The sequence below is a fragment of the Mesoplodon mirus genome (genome assembly GCF_964341445.2).
Source record: "Mesoplodon mirus genome assembly, chromosome: 19".
Lineage (NCBI taxonomy): Eukaryota > Metazoa > Chordata > Mammalia > Artiodactyla > Ziphiidae > Mesoplodon > Mesoplodon mirus.
Window position 1 is genome coordinate 16,050,438 of NC_138995.1, and position 26,433 is coordinate 16,076,870.

At 49.7% G+C, this 26,433-nt stretch overlaps 1 protein-coding gene across 7 annotated transcripts in view; it reads right to left on the reverse strand.

The window, feature by feature from the left end:
* Window positions 1-26,433, reverse strand: part of ZFHX3 (zinc finger homeobox 3) — a 258,929-nt gene that overhangs the window by 151,805 nt on the left and 80,691 nt on the right. For 6 of the 7 annotated variants that reach the window (XR_014292026.1, XM_082605621.1, XM_082605620.1 and 3 more), the window contains 2 exons: window positions 18,253-21,011; window positions 11,904-12,400 (listed from right to left, as the gene is read on the reverse strand). Coding sequence is in view for 6 of the 7 variants with exons in the window: in XM_082605621.1 (XP_082461747.1) it covers window positions 11,904-12,400; window positions 18,253-20,965 (3,210 nt within the window). In the remaining variant the exon portion in view is untranslated. The remainder of the gene's footprint in view (window positions 1-11,903; window positions 12,401-18,252; window positions 21,012-26,433) is intronic. The other variant, XM_082605625.1, reaches the window with a different exon arrangement.

The following is a 26,433-nucleotide window of genomic DNA, read 5'->3' on the forward strand; positions in this document are numbered from 1 at the left end:
GCCTTGAGGTCATTCAGGATTCTGCCCTCCCTACGTGTCACAGGAGGGCAGGTACCAGCAAGGCTGTGGTTGGTTGTGGGATCCTTCCAGCTTTCTGGCTGGAAGAAGAGAGAAAGGAAGTAAGGGTAGACGAGAAAAAAGTTCCAGCCCCACACAGGTAGGACTTGTGTGCCACAGGTTTCTGGAAAGTGATTTTCTCCTAACTCAGAACTACACCTGGTGTCTGCTCACGTCTCCCTGGGCACTCTTCCAAAAGGACGAAGATTCAGGAGCAAGAGCAACGTGAAAGGCAAACAGACAGATGCAGGGACTGGGGTCCCTGTCACAGAGCACAGACACTGGAGGTGAAACACACTCCCAGCGCAGGCCACTCACTATGAGTTCCCTACACAAAAGATGTTTTTAAGTGACATGTTACAAGATTTACTAGCCCGAGTCAAAAATCCTACTTCAGGGCTCAGCACAAAATCAGACACAATAAATGTTGTTGACCCAGAGGGAGGAATCCCCTTTCCATTTATTGGTGTCCCATAGACCAAAGCAGGGAATGGTGTCCTAAGGGCTGGGGTCCAAACCAGCAGCAGGAGAGCAAATCAAGGTGACAGGTGCAGGGACACTCCCATCCCAGAACCAGGGGCCCCAGGGCCCTGTCTTCTGTAGGAAAAGAAGGACAACCTGGTATGATACATCACCCAGGGAAGTCCAGAGGTTGGCTCAGAAGCAGCTACAAGGGCCCAACAATCCTCAAGAAGGAGCCTGTGGTCAGAGAGAGAAAGAGAAAGACTCAACAGAGACAGCAAGGACATAAGAAATTCTCCCCGCGATTCCAACGCACAGGCTGACCCAGCAAAAGAAATGGTGGTTAAAACTGTTGACCTAAGAGACCAGATATGCTTTGGAGGCCCTCGTCCTGGAACTGGGAACCTGCCCTGCTAATTAACATGTTACAAATCAAATACTATCAGTAGATAAACATTTCTAACCTTCTCACTAGTTTGCCTCTTACAAAATGAGGATACAGACCCTAGAGAAGGTTCCTTAATCATTCTTGATGATTAGTCCTGATTCAAACCCACTTTCAGCGTCTCCTCGGAGAGTCCTACCTGTGGAAGGGCACAGCTGTGCCATCGACAACAGCCGATGCTCAAGGGCTGTGAATTTCTACCACTCACATACAAATACCAATGCAGAAAGAGGCCCAAGGAGCCAAGCGTGAGCAAGGACAGTGGAAGCCTCTGGCAAGACTGCAACGAACTGAACTGGGCATCCTGCCGTCCGTCTCGCTGTGCAACATGAAAGCACTTCAAATAAAAGGAAATAATGAAAAAATTATTGAAAAGCAAATCTTAACAAATAGCTCTGGAGAAAACTTCAGATTTCATTATAGGAAAAGCAATTTATTTAATGTAGAAAATGTGAAAATCTGATACGAGTTTTCTATAAATAACAAAAATTGGAAATCATCACTACAGGCCTTTGTAATTTTCCTCTTTTGTTGGGACCCATTAAAAAAAAGAAAAAAAACAGAGGCTTTACTAACAAGGAAGCCACTTATGTCTCTTTACGCTCCCACCGGGCCAGTTGGTAGGACACTAGGAAAGAATTTCTTCATCATCCAGAGGAAGAGCTACCAGAGAAAACACAGGATGCCCAGGTAAATGTGAATTTCAGATAAGTAAATATAATTATATTTTATGGTACATACTTATAACAAAAAATTATTTGTTGTCTGTCTGAAATTTACATTTGACTGGGTATTTCACAGTTTTATTTGCTAAATTTGGCAACTTGACCCTGAGGTCCCTGCTGTGGGATTTTCAGTCCTCCACAGGGTCACCAGCCTGATGTTGCTGGTTTCAATAACCTCCAACATCTCTGTGAGCAATAGATTTTTTTTGTCTTTAACATTTTTAACATTCACCCTACAACCTGGTTGCTTAAAAAAAAAAAAAAGTGCTGGAAACCTAATTTTATTAAATATTAAAGTATTAAATGACTCAGTTAGTGCTACCGAAAGGGTTTTCATAGCAACAGCCTTTCCCACCCTACACCTAAATAGCATTTAGAGTTTCAAGTTATGTTGAAAAAGGAATAAAGACTATGGTTCAGGTGTATTATGTAATTCTTTAAAATCTCTTGCCTTCTGACAATGTTCCTGACAATGCTTAATTGTTCCCTTACAATTTCCCTTTCAAAACAAAAAACCAGAAACACCTGTTGGGACTAAATGTATGCAAATTTGTCCTTTTAGTCCAAGTCCTGAGCAAGTTGAAAGGACTCAAAATTGGGTTTAGGTCTTTGCCCCCTGATAGCTGGCACCGCTTTCCTCCAGACGGGGTTTACCTGGAGCAGCTGTAACACACAGGATTATTCTGGAATGTGGAGGCAATGGAATATTTGCAGCAAAATTCTTAGGGTTACAGACCACCCTAAGACGGCAGGTGGCATTCGTGCAAAGAACTCCACAAGTAGTAGGGCTTATTCCTCTCCACGGGGCTGGGCTGGAGGGGATGGATACTTGGAGATTTTTCTCTCCCAAGAAGGCCTAGGGCTTTGAGCTTAAGGATTTGTGGGGCGGCGGAGAGTGGACGTGGTAGGGTTTCAAGTATTTCGACAAAGCGGTAGTTACTAGATTTTCTGAAATTAGACCACCCCGCTCCTCAGCCTGAGTCGGGGCCACGGCACACCTTCTCTGGAATCCAAAAGGAGACTTGTCATCAGTAGCTAAAAACAGCTCCTCCTGGAATAAGCAGACACAGCCACACTATCCCCCGCTATGCAAGTAAGAACTTCAGAAAAGGGAAATTCTCAGACTTGCAGTATTTGTTCTCTGTCTTATTTATAAAAAAAAAAGAAAAAAAGAAAGAAAGAAAGAGGTGAGACCCACTGTCTCCATTAAGAAACAATAAAATATTTGGTCCCTCTCTCAAGCCCCCTTCTCTCCTGGAGATGAAGGTAATTAATCCAAGAAATTTCACCCTGGGGAATGCACCAGAGAGGAAGAGGAAAAGGAGAGAGGAAGAAATCTCATCCACAGGGCTTCACATGCCTGGAAAAGAGAACAGCCTGTGTGTTCCCTCTTCTTGCGTCTCAGTGCTTTCGACAAGCAATACTCTGGAAATATGCGTGGACTGACCCAAATCTGCAAAGTACTCGGGAGGTACTCTGTAAGATCTACAGACAGGGGATGATACACAGGGCTTTTCACATAAGCAAGGAAAGAATGGCTATTTAAGAATCTGTTGGACAACCAACCACCCAATTTGAAAGAAAACATGGTCCTAAATCACACAACACACAGAGTCCTACAATGTACCATATACAAAATACATTCCTCATAAATTAAAGTCTTAAACAGGGGGAGAAAGTATTGAAGAAACTATCAGTCACGTGGTACCCACCTGCCTGGGTCTGAAGACCCACTCCAACAACACTCACTAGCTGGTGACTTGTAACACCCTCTGCCTCGGGTTCCCCCATTTGAAAACAGGTGGGTTAAGAGAAGAGTAAATCACTTAATCCTGTAAAGCAGGTATGACAGATAGCACCTGCTTGCAATAAGTGTCGTATAGGAGCTAGCTATTACTGTTATTATTTTATAACATTAGCAGCGAGAGAGAGCCTCCCTGGAAAAAGAGAAGAGTTAGAAGGATAAAGAAACAGACATGCAGACTGGACAACATACAAACGAAACAGTTCCTGTAGGCTGAAGCACATCATAAGCGAAGTGAAAGATGAATAAAAGACTTGGAGAAATGTCTGCAGCACCCACAACACAGTAGGGACCATTGGCCCTGATAAACCAAGAGCTCTTGCAAACCAATCAGAAGAAAGACCAAATCCCCAAAATGAATGAATGAACTGAACGAATGAATGAATACAGGGCAAAGGCTATGAAAAGGAAAGCCGCTAAAGAAATTCAAACAGCCAAGGGACTTTGCTGGTGGTCCAGCAGTTAAGACTCCGGGCTCCCAATGCAAGGGGCCCAGGTTAGATCCCTGGTCAGGGAACTAGATCCCACATGCCGCAACTAAAGATCCCGCATGCCACAACGAAGATCCCACGTGCCACAACTAACACCCGGAGCAGCCAAATAAAAAAATATTTTTTAAAAATTCAGGATGGGGGCTTCCCTGGTGGCGCAGCGGTTGAGAGTCCGCCTGCCGATGCAGGGGACACGGGTTCGTGCCCCAGTCCGGGAGGATCCCACATGCTGCGGAGCGGCTGGGCCCGTGAGCCATGGCCGCTGGGCCTGCGCATCCGGAGCCTGTGCTCCGCAACGGGAGAGGCCACAACAGTGAGAGGCCCGCGTACCGCCAAAAAAAAAAAAAAAAAAAATTCAGGATGGGCTTCCCTGGTGGCACAGTGGTTGAGAATCGCCTGCTAATGCAGGGGACACGGGTTTGAGCCCTGGTCCAGGAGGATTCCACATGCCATGGAGCAACTAGGCCTGTTCGCCACAACTACCGAGCCCACGTGCCTAGAGCCCGTGCTCTGCAACAGGAGAAGCCACCACAGTGAGAAGCCCGTGCACCGTAACAAAGCGTAGCCCCTGCTCGCCGGAACTAGAGAAAGCCCACCCGCAGCAATGAAGACCCAACGCAGCCAAAAATAAATAAATAAATTTATTTTAAAAAAAAATTCAGGACTTCCCTGGTGGCTCAGTGGTTAAGAATCCGCCTGCCAATGCAGGGAACATGGGTTCGAGCCCTGGTCCAGGAAGATCCCACATGCCGTGGAGCAACTAAGCCCGTGCACCACAACTACTGAGCCTGCACTCTACAGCCCACGAGCCACAACTACTGAGCCCACGCGCCTAGAGCCCGTGCTCTGCAACAAGAGAAGCCACTGCAATGAGAAGCCCACGCACCACAACGAAGAGTAGCCCTCGCGTGCCTCAACTAGAGAAAGCCCACACACAGCAACGACGACCCAATGCAGCCAAAAATAAATAAATAAATAGATAAAATATTAAAAGGAAAAAATTCAAACAGCCAATAAATGCATGAAAAAAGTTCACCCTATCTAACAATTAAAGAGACCCACATTGGAACAAATTTGCCAACCTGATAAAAACAAAAAAAAAATAACGTAGTGTCGGTCACCATGCAGGGGTTTGAGCATCACCTAATATAGGGAGGGGATAAAATGTTCTTAATAAAACTTGAAATGTTTAAAATAGTTAAAATACTTAAAACTTAATAATATTTAAAATGTTCTTAACAATGTGAATAATATTCTGACAGGGTCTTCTTTCTGAAGGGCCATTAGAACGTACTCTATCTACAGGCATGACACCCTGGAACCCAGCAGGCCCACTTCTTGGAAGAGCTCAAGTGCAGAGAGATGTATGAACACAGCTGTTTCCTATACCTCACTGTCTGTAAGATCAAAACTGCAGATAACATAAATGTACATCAGTGGGGACCTGGTCAATAAATGGAAAACTATGTAGCCACTAAAAAGAGTGAGCTAGATCAATATGTAATAATCTGAAATGATTTTCAGGATAAAAGGTTATATGAGAAAAGCAAGGCAAAAGCATAGCATGTGTCTATAAAGATGTCTTACGTGAACAGTATGTATGTGCACACACATGCACACATTGTTTCTATCAGTATAAGCACAGGAAAAAAAAAACCAAAAGGAGATAATCTAAATAACAGTGATTTGCTTCTGGAGAGCAGAGCTGGAGAGTAGAAAAAGGACTTCCAGTTAAAAAAGTACTGAAAAATACTTAAAGATATAAGGGCTGAGGTACAGTACTGTATACATGCAGCATAATTCCAATTTTGTAAGATGACTTATGCATCTTGTTATATGCAAAAAGAAAGGAATAAAAATATGTTGTCATATGATGGGGTTTAGGCTGATGATTATTTTCTCTTATACTTCCCTGGATTTTTCAAATTTTCTACAGTGAACACACATTACTCATACTAATAATTTCTACCATAAAAATAAGGAATCCACATTTTATTATTAGCTTACACTTGAGGTAAACATGGGATGCCAGTCTTGAAGAAATAATTAAGAATACAATAATAATCTAAAGGGGTCTGAGCAGTTCTTTACCATCCACAAAAAAGGATGCAGGGGAAAAAAGAGAGAAAATAAAAATACTCAAAGCATTTGGAAAAAAGGGGAAAGTGTTATGGTTAATGGTTATGAAACTGGTTTTTCAACAGGTAGCATATTTACTACTGGACTTTTAAAAAAACAGGCGCATCTAATAAGATTTCAATTCCATTATTTGGTATCTAAAGCGTGGAGCCAAAAGGTAACAATGACCCAACCTTCTTGACGTGAAGGTAACCAGTAGCCAGAGGGATCTAGGCAAAGCCTGTGCTTAAAGCCCATCAGCGGAATGAATGTGTTGAATGAAATGACACCCACTAGAAGAATTCAGGTGAAGGTGGGTGGGAGAGTTTTGCAGGGAGGGCAAGACTGCACCGAGGTGCCCACCTTTCACACTGCACCCACTGGCCACACGTTGGCCACACGCTCCTATAGCATACGTTGGCCATCATTCATACAGCAGTGAAGGATTTAATCTGTCCCAACACGAGCCCTGCCTCCAAAAAAGATTTTATTTTTCAACCTTCCTAGAGTCCCCATGAAGTTATCATGTGGTCAGAAACACTGCCAGAGCACCCCCCCAGGCTCGCCAGTGGTGACCATGGGGCCCATGTGCATGCAGTCGCCCAGCCCAGCCCCAGAAGCCTCCCATCCCGCGAGCCTAGCCATCAAGTGAGGGAAATGAACTTCAGACCCCCAGCTGCTCCAGGAGATAGAGGGCATGAAGGCGAAACGTGCTCAAATTTACCAAAACATCTGGCCCTTCACACCTTCTAAATCAACCACAGGAAGACATTCCCTGCCTTTCATTTTTGGTTGAAAGCACCAAGGTATGGAGAGAAGAAGGCATAAGTATGCACTTAAAAAAAATAGTCGACCTAATGAGAAAGCAAGGTTTGAGGAAACTGGTTCCAGAGTGACGATGGAAACCAGATGGCACCTGTACCAGGGCTTCAAACATGAAGCCACATCAGGGTGGAGAGGATGAGGAGGGAGGAGGGAAGAGGGACAGCTTTTTGCTTTCCAAGCAAGACAAAGGCCGCCGGTCACCATCTGTGGGCATGAAGCGTGCAGATGTGTGCCTAAGACCCCCCACCCCGTGCCCCCATAAAGAAGCATGAAGAATGCAAATTGCAAACCAAACCTCTGTCTGACTTGTACATCTTCCAATCTGTCCATCCATCCTATGGTGAATTTATTGCCCTACTGGGAGAGTGAACCCCGTCAGGGAAGGAACTGAGAAGGTGGATGCTAAAGTAATGCAGAGTCTGACAGACGGTTTCTTCCTTCATTCTGCCTCGAGTAACCCAACAGGATGGCAAGCATCAAAGCCCACTATGTGGAGAATTTGGGTGAGTATTGTTCAGTCAGTTGGTGCCATACTCTACCTCCTACTTGAAACCGAATAGATCTGGCGTCTCCTCCTCCGTTTGCCTAGCTGGCCCGATGCAGCTCACATGGGGCCCAGACCCAACCCAGTGGTAGACAACCTTCTTTGAGTATAATTTAAGATTAATATGAAACTCTTGGGCTGGGCCCAATCAAAGAAAACTCAGCTGGGAACCGTTTGAGTAATAGATTCTGGTGGGGTCTTAATCTCTCTGCTCAAGTTGATGGATTTCCATCCCAATGACTCTCAGGTGAAGAAAAACATCAAAGTGAACAACAGATTCTAATAGTTGGCAGGTGTGCACTGATCTCCAACTGCCCTTTCTGCACCCTCCTCCCCCAAGCGGAAAACACTACAAATTTCAGAGAGCTCACCAGGGAAGCCACAAAGCAGGCAAGTCCAGATAAACACAGAAGAGCTCCCACTAGCTCTGAACCCACAAACTGACTCAGGATCTGCGCTAGCACGGAGGAGACGGGAGGGCAGTCGCTAGCAGTACCTGCTGCCCCCCTATTTAAGACAAGCAAGAACACCCTGCATCTCGGTGCAGGGAAGGAGTGGGAGACTGGGGCCTGGGAGCAGGTCCTTTAGGAGAAGAGTGAAACATCTATGTGGGAAAGCAGTAAGGTGAGGAATTCCCGTTCTGGAGCTCAAGCCCTAATGAGAGACAAGTATCTTTCCCACAACACACTTCCATTCTGGCTCAGATGAATCACTGTAGGCAAAAAACCAAGAGCTCAGCCTCTAAGCCTGACTGGGGCCCCTGGCCTTCCCACTGTGTCTCTGTGTCAATCTATCACAGTGTCCATAACGGCAGCTGTGAGGGTCTGGACATACGACCACTGGGGGCTGGACCAGAGCCACTGCTATTTAAGACCCAAAAAAGAGACTCAAGGAATTTAATCACGAGCACTTCAGAAAAGTAACCTGGGAGCAAAGAAAAAAGGAAACAGCTTCCATCTGATGCCTGGGGCTCCCCAGCTGACCCCCACTTTCCTTCACTTCCAGGAGGCAGGGAGGGAGAATTCAATGAACGTTCATCTAGATTTAAAAATTGCTCTTGGGCTTCCCTGATGGCGCAGTGGCTGGGGGTCCGCCTGCCGGTGCAGGGGGCGCGGGTTTGTGCCCCGGTCCAGGAGGATCTCCCGTGCCGTGGAGCGGCTGGGCCCGTGAGCCATGGCCGCTGAGCCTGCACGTCCGGAGCCTGTGCTCCGCAACGGGAGAGGCCACAATAGTGAGAGGCCCGCGTACCGCAAAAAAAAAAAAAAAAAAAAAAAAAAAAAAAAATCGCTCTCACACAATAAGCCAAGCTAGACAATTCCGGGCAGCCAAGAGAGAGAGTATCGCCAGTTTCTCCTTTTTGCAGATTAGCCCAACCCTCTCTTGTGTCCAGATTAGGAATCATCTTATGCTTTCAGACAGCTCAGTCCTAATCCAGCAACGTACGTGCCAGGATTTATGACACCAAGAGAAATGACCCTGGACCAGTGTGTGGTCCAAGGGCAGACGGGAAAGCTGCGCTTGTGCTTGCACCTCCCGAGACCGCTGCTCAGCACGTCAAAGGAAGAGGAGGGCAAAGCGAGGCTGGGAGGCCGACGAGCAGGTCAGATGCATCACGACCACTTGAGCAGATGCGACAGAAAGCCAGTGTGGGTCTCTCGCCGGCCGATCGTGAGTAATCTGCCAGGGGACCAAGATGGGGTGGGTGGCGTGGGAGCGGGGCGGGGGTCAGGGTCGGCCTTGGGGGAGGGGTTAGCGCGGAGGGCCGTGTGTGAGAAGCCGGGCACCCTCCCGGGTCAGCAGCATCTGGAGCTGTTTCTCTAGCAGACAGTAAAGAACTCGATTATATCCAGTTAACTGTGCTCTAAACTGATTATGCATGTGCTGGGCTAATGGATTACATTAGCAAGAGGAAAAATAACATGCAATCAATCTCCATTTACCACAGGCCACACCAGGGCCTAGTGAAAAACTGACTCTCAAACACCTCCAAGCCCCACCCCAAATCCGAGGACTCACAAGACCATGTGAGAGGGACCCCCCTCGGGGGGAAGAGGAGTTTATCTCAGCCACGCTGTAGGACAGAAAGGCCCGGGGCAGGCACTGAGATGCTAAGTTTCTGGGTCACATCCAGGAGTGGGTGGGAGAACTCCCCACCCCCACAGCAGAGTCATGGGGACACTCGTTACCCGATGAGACCAGACTGATGAACTTCGGCTCCTGACACGGGGGATTCGGCCCCGAATGTGGGTGGAGGTCACCCCTATGATGTGCCCGCCAAACGCACTGCCTGGGCACCGCCCCTCTAAGCGCTGGTTCCCACATTCTACCCTGCATCCCAGTACTTTATGCTTCTCCTATGCTGCCTTTTTGGAGCAGGAGTTTCCTGCATCTTCAAAAACACACACAAATATATGTATATATATATAATGAGGAAACTAAGGCAGAGGATGAGCATCCAGAGCTAGTTCAGCAAAGCACAGACGGAAACACTCAAACTGCTTCCCTCACATCTGCCCTGGAAACCACCACAGCCCGACCCTCTAGGTGTGACCAGTGCACAAGGTCCGGGGACCAAAAAGGTATGTACTTAGCGAATCCTCCAGGTTCCAGGCCCTTCAGGAGCAAATCCAAGGGCTGGTCCACTCTTACTGGAGGCCACAGCATGAAGAGTTAATCACCACCCCACACATTTTATAATCTAAAAGGCAATGTTTTTCCTCAGATGGAAGAGGCCAGCTTCGTGCCACCTCTAAACAACCCCCATCAAAGCTGCATACGACCTTCCAGGGCCACACCGGGTCCTTTGTACTAATTGCACTCAGCTGGGTCCTTTAGAAACTCTTTTTTCCACCGGTTTCTCCATCAGGTTTTCCTGACCACACCGGCACCACCCTGTGGCCAATGAAAACCTCCGATTTAAACCGACGGCGAGGAGGGTGGCACACGGTGAAGCCATCCAGGGAGGGTCCTGCTCACAGAGGGCAAGGGGTGGGGGTGACTGGTGCCCAGACCCTCCTCTCTGCAACACTTGAGCCCATCCGTGCCGGAGTCAGCAGTCAATTCCAGAACATTCCATCCCCACTACCTCATGCCTGCTCTCTCCTCCTTTCCCTAAAATGGTCTCTCATCCATGTTACACAGGTCTCTTGACGAGCTGAGAACGAGCAACGGTAAAATGAATCACACTTATCAATCTCGGCAGAGGCCGATACGGTGAGAGGAGGAGAGTCTTCCTTTCTTGGAGTCTCCATTTAAAATCACCACAAGCAGAAAGGGGATGAAAGTAGCTCAGGGTCAGGAGAAACCTGGCACTCGCTGGCCCAAAGACGTGGGAACCGGTGTGAAAGGAAAGAAGGGAGACTGACAATAAAAGGGAGGGAAACGGAGGGAGAGGGAGAGGGCGTGGAAGGGACGTGGAGGGAGGCTGGGCAGATTTATGGCGATTTGTACCTGATTGTTCATACTAAAGCCATTATGAGATGATTAGAGAAAAAGGTGAGGCTTTAAGTCCAGTGAAAATCAATAGAAGCGTCTGGAGCAATTCTGCCATGCCAGTGAAAGGACTATTTACAGTAGCCGAGCACCTCCTCCTTGTTACCGTCTGCGGACTGAGAGAAAGAATGGAGGGGGCAGGGAGAGGTGAGGAAGGAGGGATGAGAGGGAAGGAAGAAGCGGGGAGAACAGAGTAAGAGGAAGAGGACGGGAGGAGCCCGGCAGGAAGAAGGAAAACTTAAACATGAGGAAGAGGAAGGAGGCACAGAACACGGGAAGCAGAGCGACAAAGCACAAAGGGGCCCCTCACCTGACCCTATGCTTCCCCATAGCATTTACTACCTTCTAGCCCACCGTCTAATGTATCCATTGTGTTCATCATCCATCCCCCCGCCCCCAGAAAGAACGGAAGCTCTAGGAGGGCAGGGGCGTTTTGTCTACCCTGTGCATGGATGTGGGCCCAGAACAGGGCCTGGTACGTGGTTGGGGATTAATGTGTACCTGTTGAATAAATGAATGAATGAACAAACGAATGAAGAAATAAACAAAGAACCCCGGGGGGCATCCGGGGAGAAGAGACTAAAAAAGGGGGAATAACCAGATGGAAAAGGAGAACAGAAAGCCTGCAGGAGAGAGGGGAAACACAGGAGAACAAAGGCAAAGCCAGAACTAGGGAAATGGCAAACGTGAGGTAGGAAAAGAGCCAGTTCTAGAGACAGTGGGAGGGTCAAGGAAACAATGTACAGTATACGGCTGCTGGAAACACAACCTGCCCCCCAAACGAGGCACCCCACACACAGACCCCGCAGTTCCCAGCTGAAGCCCACCACCAGGTGGCCAGCTCCCCTCCCAACGCCAGGGCGCCAGCCAGCCAGCCACCAGCCCTCCCCGTCACCCAGGGATCCAACCCGCTCCCTTCCAGAGACAGCCCGAGTCTTACCTTGTACAGCTTCAGGCTGGCCTCGTGCCTGGAGTTGACCGTGTGCAGCCGCAGCTTCTCCAAGCTATTGGTGTAATAGTCGCAGGCGTTGCACTTGAGGTGGACAGGGTTGCCGATGGCCACGCACTTGAGCCGCCACTCGTTGGCTTTGCCGCCCTCCTTGATGTGGGCCACCAGCTGGTACTTCTGCACGTGCTTGTCTGTCTTGCAGTGCAGCTGGAAGTTGGCCTTGAGCTGGGTGTTGTAGCGGCAGAGCTTACACTGGTACGAGTCCCCCATCACGGCCTTCCACTCGTCCTCAGGGAGGCTGCGCTCCACGTTCATGTGCAGCCCCAGCAGGTCCAGGGTGTCCGTGGTGAACTTGTTGCAGACGGCACACTGGAAGAGCTTCAGCGACGGGTCGTTGGTCTGGATGAAGCTCTCGCCCAGGTTCATCAGCTCCTCTGACACCAGCTGCCCGCCCCCGAGCCGCATGTCTAGGGGTATCTCACCGCCCACTGCAGGGAAGGAGAGGGGCAGAGAGTCAGAGGCCAGGCTCACAGCGGCAGCCCTAACTGAGGCACCGCCGGCCCTCCGCCACCCTCCACCCAGGTTCCAGCAGAAAAACGATCCCACTTCAAGCACTGAAAGGTGCTACTAACTGGGAAAAACTACAACAAAAATCAACTTGATGTGTTCGCATCTTTCCTATGGACATTCTGAAGTGTGTGGAAGCCTGTATGTTTGTTTCTTCTTTTGGAAAAGAACGCCTAGAAGAACGTAGGAACCACTTAATCTCTTGAATATTTCAATTCAGCTTCTCACTCAGACCCAAGAAAAGACAGAAATAAAAGCATCATTCACTGGACATAACAGAATCTGAAACTCCCGTCCCTGAAATGTTGGAAATGAGTTATAGCTGCATTCTAAGACAGCACGCCTTCGTGGTGAATCAGAAGTGGGCCCAGAATTTACCTCAAGCAGTGTTATCTAACAGGAACTTTCTGCGAAGATGGAAACATTTTGTATCTGCACTGTCCAATGTGGAAACCACTAGTCACGTGTGGCTACTGGACAATTGAAATATGGCTAAGGTATAACTGAAGAATTGAATTTTTAGTTATTTTTATTTTTAATTCATTTACATTTAGGTTAGTGGCTATTGTATTGGACGGCACGGCTCTAAACCTTAGATTTCGGGAATGATCTCCCTATTCCTCGTCACACCCCACTGGTCAAGAGCCTACCTGCCTGTCAATGGCGCTGGCTCCTCCCACACCTTCCCAAAAGTACGATCATTTCCTTTCCGTGAACCCCCTGCACTGCGTGGCATGTAGGTCTACTATGGGACACGGCACATTCTCCTTTGGCGTATTTCAGCCACATACAGAGCCACATGTTGGCCGGTGTCCCCATCAGGATGTAGCCTCTTTAGGACAAGGGTCCAGTCTTCTCCTTGTTGAACCTCTAGAGGGTACACAGGCCCCTGCTCAGAGGCTCATAGGTCTGATGTGCCAGACGAGGTAAAAAGCAGCCAAAATGTTACAGGTTTGGGAAGTTGGATCAAGATGGACAGTGAAACGCAAAGGTTCGCTCACAGCCCCGAAAAAAAGGGCCTGAGAAAGCTGTGTTCCTCCCTCTCCACCCCCCTGCTCTTTTTCAGTCCATCACTGCCCTGCGTAAACCAGGGACCGGCTCTCATTCACCAGCGTAAATTAATACTCTGAGCTCTTATTTATACCACGGGAAAGGCCTGGAAAGAGCAGCCTTCCCTCCATTACCTCGAAGCGAACAGTCGAGCAGAATGCTGAGCTTCGGCTTCTGTTTTTTGCCTCTCCCCTAAACATACACACGCTTGAGCTATTACGTCCGCCCCTGTCACTCCCCAACTGATATTTAAACTTGACCTTCTACATGTGGTTGGGCTGAGGTTATTTTTTTTTTTAATGACTGATTAGAATCCAAGTTAGTGGCCAATCAAGGAAAAGACGTTATTATTAAAAAAAAAGATTTTCTTATTTATGCTACACAAGGCACTTCGAGCGAGCAGCTCAGTACAGGCTTGACTGAGCAGAGTGGCTGCAACTGAAGCCTGTGGACAGTCTAGAAAGACACAGAAATCTTTTGCGCACGCATGTCAGAAGACGGGGGAAGCTTTCTGCTTGTCTTCTCTCTTGCCACCTCCCCTGGTGAGAGGAGCCATAACTGTGACATTCTTTTTAGGACAAGAGAGAAAAAGAGATAGGGGGAAAAAAGCCTAAAACTCCATCCCTTGATGGGGACAAAGGCCAGGCAGCATCCATGACACATATGCGGTGTTCAGTGAAAGCAGCAACTGCCCGGAGGGTAAGACAAGGAGCAAACACATATTTGTTTCTGATGCCAACCACCTGAAGCATCAGATCTTTTTCGCTTTTTAAATTTAACCTCAGCACATCAATATTGCTCTAAAGAGAAATTCAGCTGGCACTTGCTGGATGCCTGAGTGAAAATGAGAAGTCCTCGGAACACGCAGAGGAAATAGGTCCCTGTTGCCATCCCAAGCTCTTAAAATGAAATGCAAATCAAAGACAGAAGCAGAGAAGCAGTGAAATGTGGGCGACAGGCAAGCCAGAACGCCCTTGAGAACTATACCCTGGAGAAACAGCCCTAGGGCTTGGAATCCTACAAATCCATAGGGCTGCAAGGAACTAATTCAGCCCCCGAGAAATAGAGGAACCTCACCCAATTCACAGGCAGGTGGGAGGAGAGCGCCCACAATGAGAACTTAGCGGGTGCCTACTCTTGAATCATGCCAGACAGATGGTCTTAGAGAGGACTGGGCCCCATCTCCCCACACACCTGACTTTAAGGCTGGAAGGTGACACCCTGGCACCTGAGTCCCGCCCACGAGCACACCCTCAGAGAGGCAGAGGGATTAAAAGACACCTTCTACAATCAAAAGCAGAATCAGGGCTTCCCTGGTGGCTCAGTGGTTGGGAGTCCGCCTGCCGATGCAGGGGACACGGGTTTGTGCCCCGGTCCGGGAGGATCCCACGTGCCGCGGAGCGGCTGGGCCCGTGAGCCGTGGCCGCTGAGCCTGCACGTCCGGAGCCTGTGCTCCGCAACGGGAGAGGCCACAACAGTGAGAGGCCTGCGTACCACCAAAAAAAAGCAAAAAACCCCCAAAAAACCCAAAAGCAGAATCAGAGGAGCCCTTAAAGCTCATGTAGGTGTCCTGTGGCTGGCTGGCTATTCGGGAAACATGTAGACGCCTTGGCAAGCTACCCATTTTTCAGTGCTGTGCTCAACTGTAGTCCAAAGGAATGTCTGGAAGGATGTTCATCTGGCCTCAAGCCTAATATCTGGTCTACAAATGGAGGCAAATTCAACCAGACCAGACAGAGGGTGCCGAACTTTTTCCTGAAGGCCTCTAGGAAGAAAGCATCCCCAGATCAGCATCTGTCTGATAACAGGAAGGAGAAGTTTCTGTCAAAGGCAGTATAAGAACATTAACTGTGTAAGCAAGAGTGTAGTTCACAAACACTACCTCCCCCCTGTAGAGCCCAGGAATACCTAATAACGCCCACAGACTTCTCATAAACGGCCTAAGGAAGAATCAGTTGAGCTGCAGACAGAACTGAAAGTTACACTCTTTTCATTTGCATACGCTGGCTTCTACAGAGGTCGTGGGTCCAAGTAGAAACGTTCTATCATACCCACGCCGGCTTCCGGCATAAAGTATTTGTCACCCTCACTCCACCTCGACGGCTCTTGTGGCTTAAGGCAGGCACAGGAGGTCTCCAGAGCCTCACCTCAGCTAACAAGCAGCGACACTGGAAATTCAGGGCCCTCCTTGGCTACCTGGATAAGGTCTTCAGAAGGAAGCACTCTATTACTCTATTCTCTTTAAGAAATAAAGTCTGGATCCTCTATGTATGTGCATCTGCCACCTGCCCGGAATGCATGATGCCCCGCAGACTCACAGACAGCAGGTGTTAAAAGCAAACCATTTCTCTACCACTCAATTTAAGCCTTAGTCAGAATTACTGGTTTTCAAGGTAATTAAAAAGTCTTCATTGTGACCCAGTATGAACCCATCCATTTTCTGTGTCTTCATTCCACTTACATTATCTTTGATTTACTCCAAGATCTGCCTCCCCAAGATTTTAAATCTCTAGACGAGAAAACCCCAATTGCCACAGGCTTTAAAAAGTGACAAGTCTTCGAGTACTGATGCCACTCCCAGGTGTGCATCCCCTGTGGTTCACTCTGGGGACGAATAAGATGACTGATCCCTATGCATCCATGATGATTAACCAGTGGGTAAAACATCTTCAAATTGTTTGGTAAGAAAAGATCAACAGGTCAATGTTCCAAAACAGAAAACAAGATTAAAGTAGCAAGGATTCAAATTTAAAGGCATGGTAGGAACAACAAATTAAATGCTGTGAAATATAACTCAGCAGCAGCAATTAGCACCGCAACACCACCAAATAAAGATGTGCTTACTGGGGAGGTTTAGCCCTCTGGCATGAACCTAAGCCATCCTAGGATAAAGGCACTTGCTCACGCTTTGTTGCCGAGAACAACTCACTCCCATGTCAGGAAGGGTATCCTGTTTCATTCAGGACATCACTGCTGGTCTCAAGAGGTTAGCGGGACCAGGGAACGAAGACCAGGCAGTGCGTGTCCGAGGCTCGCGCAGTTGGGGCAGGAGGGGCCCAACCATCACACTGGTCCTCACGAAACTGGTTTGTACATTTTCTTGCTATAGAAGCTCTCCCCCAGAAATGGTCATGATTCTTTGTACGTAAAGAGTCATGGCTTCTGCAGCAACATGGATGGACCTAGGGATTGTCATACTGAGTGAAGTGAGTCAGACACAGAAAGACAAATATCAGATGGTATCGCCTATATGTGGAATCTAAGAAAAAGGTACAAATGAACTTATTTACAAAACAGAAGTAGAGTCACGGATGTAGACAACAAACTTACAGTTACCAGTGGGTGTGGTGGGGGGGATAAACTGGGAGATTGGGATTGACATATACACACTACTATATATAAAATAGATAACTAATAAAGACCTAGTATATAGCACAGGGAACTCTACTCAATACTCTGTCAATGGGAAAAGAATCTTAAAAAAAAAAGAGTGAACATATGTATATGTACAACTGATTCACTTTGCTGTATACCTGTAACTAACACAACACTGTAAATCAACTATACTCCAATAAAAAACTTTTTAAAAAATTAAACAAGAAAAGAGTCATGGCTTTTGGCATTCATATCCCATCCTCTTGGTCCCGTTCTACTCTATTAAGCCAATGGTAAAACAGCCAACCCATGTCTTCTAACATGGAGCCATGTTCTCCATGGCAACAAAGTCTCCGTTAACCGGGATCTGATATTAAAACCGGGCTGTCTGGGCCTCCCTGGTGGCGCAGTGGTTGAGAGTCCGCCTGCCGATGCAGGGGATACGGGTTCGTGCCCCGGTCTGGGAGGATCCCATATGCCGCGGAGCGGCTGGGCCCGTGAGCCATGGCCGCTGGGCCTGCGCGTCCGGAGCCTGTGCTCCGCAGCGGGAGAGGCCACAACAGTGAGAGGCCCGCATACCGCAAAAAGAAAAAAAAAAAAAAAAAAAAAACCGGGCTGTCTTTAATTTACAATTTTAGAATTTAGTCACCTCTCATCTATCACACCACTCCTCACGGTGCCCCAGGGTCATCTAATTCCCAACTATACTGATCACTGGCAACTCATGCAAAGTAAGAAAGAGAAAGAACCCGTCTCTTTCATCAAGGTCCTGGGGAAAACACTGGAGAGCTCTGAGAAACGTATCTGGGTGGCTCCCAGTCAGCTCAGAACCAGCCTTGGCTTATTTAAATAAGGCACACTACGGTTTCCAGTTCCTCTTCCGGCGACGACTGTCCCTATTTAAAACACCAGCTACCGTTTCCTGTACATTTCAATAAATATTTAATGGAACCCCAAAGTTTAGGGGGAACTGTGGCAATTTTTCAAATAAAGAAAGGGACAGAGAGAAAGGGGGAATGGGAACAGAAGGGAAAGTTGACCTGAAGCCAAACAGCTAGAGGAAACACTTAAATTTGAATCCCGGCCCGTGGAGCCGGAGTGTAATCACGTCTCTGTTGAACGCAAACCATCTTCCACAGGCTCACAGAGAGTTCAAGGGATTCTTGAGAAAAAGACGTGGGGGCTGGACGCTCAAGTTGAGCACAAAACAACTCTCAAGAAAATAAAGATCCCCCAAATCCACAGGACTCGACAGAATCCACCAGGTCAACACGATCTCGGCCCACTTGCAGCTTCCCCCGGTTTAACTCCCATCCTCAGAACAGACACACATGGAGTCAAGCCTCACCTAGAGCGGGCGTCATGGCGGCCATGGGCCCGGCGGGATCCAGCTGGAATCCGCCCATCACGAACTGGGCGTCTGGGGCCGCGCTGTCCACCTTCAGGTTGGGCAGGTTCATGTTCTGGGCCAGGTAGTACTGGTAGAGCTCAGCCTCAGCGGGCGAGGGCAGGCTGCCGAGGCCCAGGTGGCGGTTATGTTGGATCTGGGTCATGTTCTGCTGCAGCAGCATCATGTTGTGCATGTGCTTCTCGCTCGTCATGTGGATGCGGAGGTTCCTGGCCACGTTGGTCTCGTAATCGCACACCTCGCACCGCCAGGTGGGTTTGGTTTTTGGTTTGGTGGGCGAGGGGGCCCCACAGGAGCTGCCGACACTGGCCGCGGCGGCCGCCGCCGCAGCAGCCGCCGCCGCCGCCCCAGCCGTGTGGCTGAAGACCTGCTCGCCCCCTCCGTTCTGCAGGTTCTGCATGTTGTTGAGATGCTTGTCGGACTGCATGTGAATGCTGAGGTTGCCTTTGGTAGTTGTGGAGTAGTTACACACCTCACAGCGGAAAGGCTTGTAACCACACGTGTAGCTCTCGCCTCGGGCCAGCCGAGGGTGGGGCTGCCCGCTCTTGCAGTAGACGCAGGAGCCCCCCGGCTCCGGGTGCTTCTCCTTCATGTGCGCCTCCAGCGTCTGCTGGTACTTGTAGTGCCAGTTGCACTTGGGGCACTTGAGTGTCTTGCACGAGTTGCGAGAATGCATCATAGTCATGTGACCGCCCAGCGAGCGGGAGGAGCCCAGGACCGTGTCGCATTTGGGGCACTCCACGCCACTCCCCGAGGGGCACTCCCCCACCCCAAGCTCGCAGAGGGAGCCAGCATGCTGGTGATGGGGGACGAAGCCCCCATCGTCCCCCTCTGTGCTTTCATTTGGTTCTGGTGCTGTGGCATTGTCTTTATTGGCACTTTCATCAGCAAAGTCCAGCCTCCTGCCGCCCTCTGCCACGTTGGCCCTGACGCCCTCACTGTTAAAGCTTAAACGATTCCTCCTGTTCGCACCATCAAAGACAACAAAGGAAGAAGCGGAATTAGAACTAGTAGAAGCTGCGCCCCTCGACAGGGTCTGGAGCACACTAGGCATTAAGGGGGAGTTAGAAATGCTTTGGTTTGAGAGAGCAAGGTCCTTTTTGCTGCTACTACCTGCTGCGGCCCCAGACTCCTCGGGGGGCCTGTCCTCCAGCTCCTCGTCCAACTCGCTTGGAAAGAGTCCTTTGCAACCCTCGTCCTCGTCCTCCTCGTCCTCTTCGTCTTCCTCGTCCTCCACCTCCTCGTCCTCGTCCTCGTCCTCCTCCTCTTCGGCCTCCTCCTCGGCCGGCTCTGCTTTCTCGGAGAAGCAATCCGGATCGCCCACTTCTTGCTTCTCTCCTTCTGCTGCCCCAGAGTCCTTGCCCTCTGAGGATTTGGTAGGACTGGAGGCCAGAGGCCCCAGGGGGACTGAGGTAATGGGGGTCTTCAGGACCGAGCTGGTGAGCCCGCCAAGGTTCAAGAGGGTGCTGGGGGTCAAGATACCAGCCTGGGGCTGCTCGGGGCCAGCGGCAGGGCCGGCTGGGAGAGCCTCCTCCCCTTCCATTCGAATGCCACTAAATTTACCATAAAAACTGTGTCCGGGGCCTATGAGGTTAGCGGTGGAAACTAAAGGGAGTTGAAAGTTTTTGTTTTTTGGTTCCAGAAAACTTACAAGGGGTTCCTTGTCTTTGCCGATCCCTTGGATGATAGCGGAGATGTTCTTATTGCTAAGAAGTTTCCGCTCATCTTCACTCAGGGTCATTCGATGGTCGTGCACCGCATGGGTCACAAACGAACGGACGTACCCGAAGGAGAGCTTGCACAAGAAACACATCAGGATGGGCTTCCTCTTGCCGTAGAGCACGAAGCCATCAAATCTGGACAGGTCCACATTGTTGGGAACATCTTTGGATACGCAGGAGCTTTTGGCAGAGCCGTCACTGTTCAGGTAATCCTTGTTGCTTTTGTGTCGCACGTCAAACACGCGGAAGCTGTGCAGGACGGGGCTGAGCCCCGTCAGGGCTGAGGTATTCGGGAAAGCCTGGTCTGGGCCCTCAAACCATTTCCCGAAGGATGAGGCTATGTGGAAAGTGTTGATGATCTGTGGGTAGACGGGCGCAGCGCAGGAAGGGTCCCCCGGCTTGCCCGCTGAGGCGGGGAGAGAGTTCAGGAAGAGCGACGGGAGGGGCCCGCTGCCGCCCACACCCACGCCCCCGCCCGGGGTCAGCTGGCTCAGGCTCTCGACAATGTACGCCGAGCCGTCCGGCTGGTACACGATCTCCCCGGCCAGGTTCTCCACGTCACTCTCCTCGTCCCCCTCCTCACTGCTGTCGCTCCCGCTCTCCTCCCTCAGGGGCGGCGGGGGGCGCGCGCCGGGGCAGTGATGCTCCATGTAGGTCTGGAGGCTGGCGAAGGAGGCCGAGCACTCGTTGCAGCTGACCTCCTTGCCGGCGGGCTCGGCAGCGGGGCCGGCCGGGACGGTGCTCTCCGCGAGGCGCTCATTGAAGGGGGCCCTCAGGCCGTCCAGGGGCCCGTGGTTCTCGCTTGTGGACTGCTCCATGCTACTGGGTTTGTCGGGGAGGTGGGTGCTGTTGAGTTCAGTCCATTGCTGGTGCTGAGGGATACCGCACCCATTGTCCTTCCCCGAGACGACAGGCGAGTCACAGCCTTCCATGGTAAGGCCTGCGTGGAGCTTTCATTGCACCCAGTACGGATCGGACCTGAAGGGCGGAGGCAAGGGGGAGAGGAGGGAGAGAGGGGAAAGAGAGAGAGAAAGGAAAGAGGTTAGGAGGGCCGAGGCTAAGGTCCCACACAGAGCGCTCTAACAGGTTTCTGTCCACACCCACAACAGAGACCGCAGGGCAGTGGGGACCCCGGCCGTCGCCCCACCCCATCGAGGCGCAGAGGGTGGGCGGCGCCCCTGGGTGTCACGGCCAGGTTGCGTGGCAGGAGCGGGGGTGGAGGTGCGGGGAAAGGGGCATCAGGAGAATCCCTCTTTGTCTTCGGAATGTTGGCAGCTCTACCCCTGGAGACCGGTTCGAATCTGGGTTCTTTGCAAGCACAGCGTCAGAGTCGGGGCCGGGCGACGAGCCACAGGGGAGGACGAGGACCGCATCAACTCTCCAGGCCCCGCCGAGGACACAGAACAGCGGCCCCACCGCACACAGATGGCAGCACAAGGCCACGCCGGCTGCCCGCACTGCCTGGGGGCCAGGGGGACGCCGGGGATGGACAGACAGGAGGAGGAAGACTTTGCAGCCCTCGAGGAAGGACCATGAATCTGGGAGGGGACACGCCATTTGATTTAGAGGCGAAGTTGTGCCGCTGCTCTTACTGACCAGATTTCTAGTTTGAGAAGTTCACAGAAAAGTGTGGAGGACTACAGGGCTGAAGGGCAAGCGTGCAGGCCTGGACAAGCTCTGCGAAGCCCCCAAAAGGGCCCACGGCTGCATTCATCCTCTCCAAGTCTGGGAAACATCGTCCCATTTTACAAGCAGTAAAACTGAGGGCCTAAATCTAAAAATGAGGCCAGTGCCATCTGGGCGCTGAGAAAGGCGGATCTCCCAATTCCCATCCCCTCCCTACAACCCACAGAACACCCTTGCTTGTGACTCAGCTGGTTTCAGACTCAAAATATGTAGGTGCAAAACGTGAGCTTGATGTTTCTAAGAAGAACCGCCCAGACTCTCAACGGGCCGACTCCCCCACCAGCAGAGAGGATCTCGCCCTGTCTGGATGAGCCCGTTCACCACTGGCTGGGTGGTTTCTGCTGTCAAGGATCTTCGCGGCGAGCCGAGATGGCAGCTGGGCTCCGCCAGCCCCCGTTCCACACCTGCCTCTTAGTTATTAGTCGCTACCCAAAGCAGCTGTCCTTCAGCCCTGGGGCTTTTCCGTTTCCGACTCCAAAGTGCCACTAAGCTGAATTTGCCCTCTGAGACCTCGCGTCCCTGGGGAGGGAGACATCAGATCACCCGCCACCGCTCTGCTCCTGTGGCAACAACATCACAGGAGTATTTCCTCCGTCCGGCCCCGCTCCAAGAGGCAACTCAGCGCCTCGCAGGGCCCTGAGCATTCGCTGCAAATCCCAGGCCACCCTCCCGCCACACCTCCTTCCAGGAGAACACTTGGCTGCTTCTCCACCCACCATCTCATTCACACACAGTGGATGAAGGTTTTGGCTGGCTTTGGTCTCCCTCCCCACCGACCCCCATCTTCCCACTCTTTTTTCATTGCTTGATTCTCGACGGCACACTAGCCAATAGCTCCCCCTCGGGAAAAGACGGGGAAGGCAGGTTCACCAGAAGTCTCAGGAGAAGCAACTTTCTGGAAGAACGTGTCACGTTTTGTTTAAAACACACACACAAACACACACCACCTCTCAGCATGTAATCTCAAGCTCCATTACAACAAGGTTCCGTGTGCCTTAGAAAAGACATATTGACTTTAAACAAAGATAACCACACCAAACCAAACAGCAAATGCCATGAGACTTCCTCATAAGGCTCAGTTGGAATACAGGTGAGAATCCAGGGTGGCTCTTCCTAAGGACGCACATAATTGGCTGGATGACATCTGATTGACAGCTCAGGCCAAAAAGGTTGGCAGGCCTGAAGGGGCGGGAGGGTTAACAGCCCGATCTGTAAGATCAATGTCATAAATGCTTGGTAAGTTACAGGAACATGCGGGAAGGGGAGGCCACGATTGATAAAGGAGAACAGCTTTGATGCTTCACCAGGGACTTGTGTATCGACAGCAAAGCCAATCTCCTCTCCAGCCTGGACTGGGCCAAGAAACCTGCGAGCATTTACCCGTTAACTGGTGGGCTCTTCCCGCTCTGCCCTCTTCTTCCTCCTCCACAAATCATCCAGCTAAGGGATCGGGACTTCTAAAAACTCACTGAACTTTGTTTTCTATTCCTCAGCAAAAGGTGTCAAGAAAAGGTGACCTTATAGGCAAAGACAGATGTGCCCGTCGTGGTGACGCTAGCCCCATGAGAGGGGACACACAGGGGACCACTCATTTGCAGGGGCAACAGCCCACTGAGATGCTGGTGGGAAAGAAGGATCCCACTCTGGACCTCAGGCACCAGTTCTGGGCTTCCTTTCAATGCTTGCTGGCCAGGGCAATCAGAAGCTCTTACAACTCTGCTAAGTCACGTGTGGTTCAGGGCCAGTGAGCTCACCAGTGAGCCTGTGAGAAGCACAGACTCTCAGATCAGAATCTGCATTTTTAATACAAATGCCCAGGGGATGTGCATTATTAAAGCTTGAGTGAGACACTCTCTATTTTACAACAGTTTCACCAGACCTCCAGCTCCTCCATGCCTGGGGCCTGCACTGCTAGGTAACCAGGCAGGGTCAGTCTTGGGCTCACTCCTGGGAAGCGCAGGGGTGGGGGTGGACAAGAGGGGACCAGAGCACAGAGATGAAGAAATCTCTTAGCCCTGCCCCATTCTTCAGCTCCAGGACCTCAGGCCCTCTACCACTCTCCTACCTGGCCGGCAGCTCCTTTCACTCTGTTTATCAGCCAGTCAATAAGAAAAAGATAGTTCTTACTTAAGGAGGCAGAAGTCAACTCAGCAGGTCGATCGGCACTCTGTCTGTAAACACGGTTTCCCGTAAAATCAATGATCTTCAGTTACGGAGGGCAGCCTGGGAATCCAGCGGGTCCCGGTGCTCTCACAGCCCCCATACACGCGGCTCTGCCCCGCCCCCCACCTCCGCCAGTACCTCCAGGGCCAGCACACACAGCACAAACCTGCAACCCCTCCTGCAGCCTGCTTCCCTCCAGCCACTTACACCCCAAAATCCCCTTTAAACACAGACGTGCTCTACTCATGACCACCGGTGTTGTACTCAGCAAGGGGTTTTTGTGTGTGTGTGGTGTTAAGAATTCAGTTGGATTTCAACTGAGCACACCTCCCCAGTAAGAGAGTTAAAGGGAAGATACGGGGGGGATCTAGCCTCGCACTCTCTGCTGAGCGCCTCCCTCTGCCCTGTGAGAAGTCATCTCGCACAGAAAAGTTCTAACATCTTCATCGAGAGCCCCCTGCTCTTCCTCCTCTCACAAGTTATAGCTTCCTTGGAACCTACCTGTAAAGTCCCTGCATCTTTGCCAATATCAGTCTTTATATTTCAAAGATGGTTTAAAATTATAAAACTCCACCCTGTTATCCTGGGCGCCACGCCCCCCCCCCCCCCCCGCCGCCATCTCCCTCTTTCAACTGAGAAGATGTGATGTGACAGCTTTATCCCATTCCCTTAAGGAGACAGAACTGGGCTCCACGCAACAGTTACAGGGAAGCTGGGGTGGGAGGTGCAGTTACTTGGAAGGGGAGGGGGCTCCACTGATGCACCAGCTCCTGGAGAATTAAACATGAACGGTTGCACTGTGTAATTTTAAATTGTTAATTAGCACAGGGTTAATTAGGCGGTCCTTTCACAAGAGGCAGTTTGGCAGAAAACCAAGAAAGGAAACAAAGGGGAAGAAAAAAACAAAGAGAGAGCAGAGACAGCGAGAAACTATTGCCCACCCCCCCCCTCGTGAATAACCCATGCAGCATCACCAGAGAGAAGTAAACCGGAGGGCTCCCGGGGACTCCCTGGTCTCTGCTGGAGGGGGATTCGATAAGCACCGCGATTTGGCAGTGGGTATCAAAAGCCTCAAAAATGCACATGCCCTTTGACTCAGCAATTCCCCCATTCCAGGAAACAATCCAAGATATGCATAGAGATATAAGATTATTCATCACAATGTTCATAACAGAAAAAAAAAAAGATGGAAATAATCTGGCGAAACAAGGTACTCTAAATAAATTACAGTGCATAGCATTCCATAGGATGTTAAAAAATAGCATTTTTAAAAGAAACTAGTTATGGGCGTGGGAAAACGATCACAGGATGCTGAGTGAACAAAGCCTATATAGGTCTGCATATGGAAATACATGAGATTTATATCAAAAAATTTTACAGCAGTAATTGCTAGGGGATGAGATTATGGGCTACTTCATTTCCTCCTTCGTGCCTTTATTTCCCAAGGCTTTTTAAAATGAAAATCATCTTAAGGGAAGTCATCACTTCCTGTGTGTGGCATCATGGTAAGGCCTGTGGGTTCAATGCCACCTCAATGCTCATACCATTCCATGAGATGGGTGCTTTTTAATTTTTTTTTTTTTTGATGTGGACCACTGTTAGTCTTTATGGAATTTGTTACAATATTGCTTCTGTTTTATGTTTTGGCTTTTTGGCTGTGAGGCATGTGTGATCTTAGCTCCCCGACCAGGGATTGAACCTGCACCCCCTGCATTGGAAAGCAAAGTCTTAACCAAACTGGACCACCAGAGAAGTCCTGAGTGAGATGGGTGCTATTTTTATCTCCATTTTGAAGAAGGGAAAACTGAGGTTGCTCAAGCTATGCAGCCTAAATGACAAAACCGTAGTCTGGCTGTGGAGTCTGTGTTCTTTGCCACTCTACTATGTCTTTCTGTAGTGTCTGTTTCTCAAGAACTTCAGAACATCTGACGTTCACATTCAATCTTTAGGTACCAGGGACTGTTCTAAGATCATGGGCTATCAGGACTGCTCTGTAATGGAACACTGCCAGTTCATACACACGCCCCCTTTTTTTTTTTTTTTGCTTGGGAGTGGTGGGGGAGGAGAGTTCAAAATGGACTCTCTTACTTGGATATCTTCATACAGGAAAGAAGGGAATAAAAGTTCTTTGCTATTGCAAAGAACTGTATGGTAGGCCCATTATCCTGACTTCTTTTAAGAAAAAAAAAGGCAGATTCCAGAAACTATAAATCTAGAAATGTATTCATTCATTCATTCATTAACTGAACATCTACTGCACACCTATTATGTGCCTGATGCTAGAGAATCAACAATAGACAGGTCTCAGCTTACATTCTTGTGGGGAAAAGACTGCAAACAAATAAATACAATGTTAAATGTGAAAAAGCACTCAGAAGTAATATAAAACAAGAGAAGGGGAAGGAGTGATGTGTATCATCATTTTGGATAAAGTAAATATAAATATATATATTAGATTTAAAAGGATATGTTATAGATTATATACTGCAAGTTCCTCACAGTTTTAGAACAGAGTCGACAGTTGCTGAATAGCATCTGGGGAGAAAAAAGT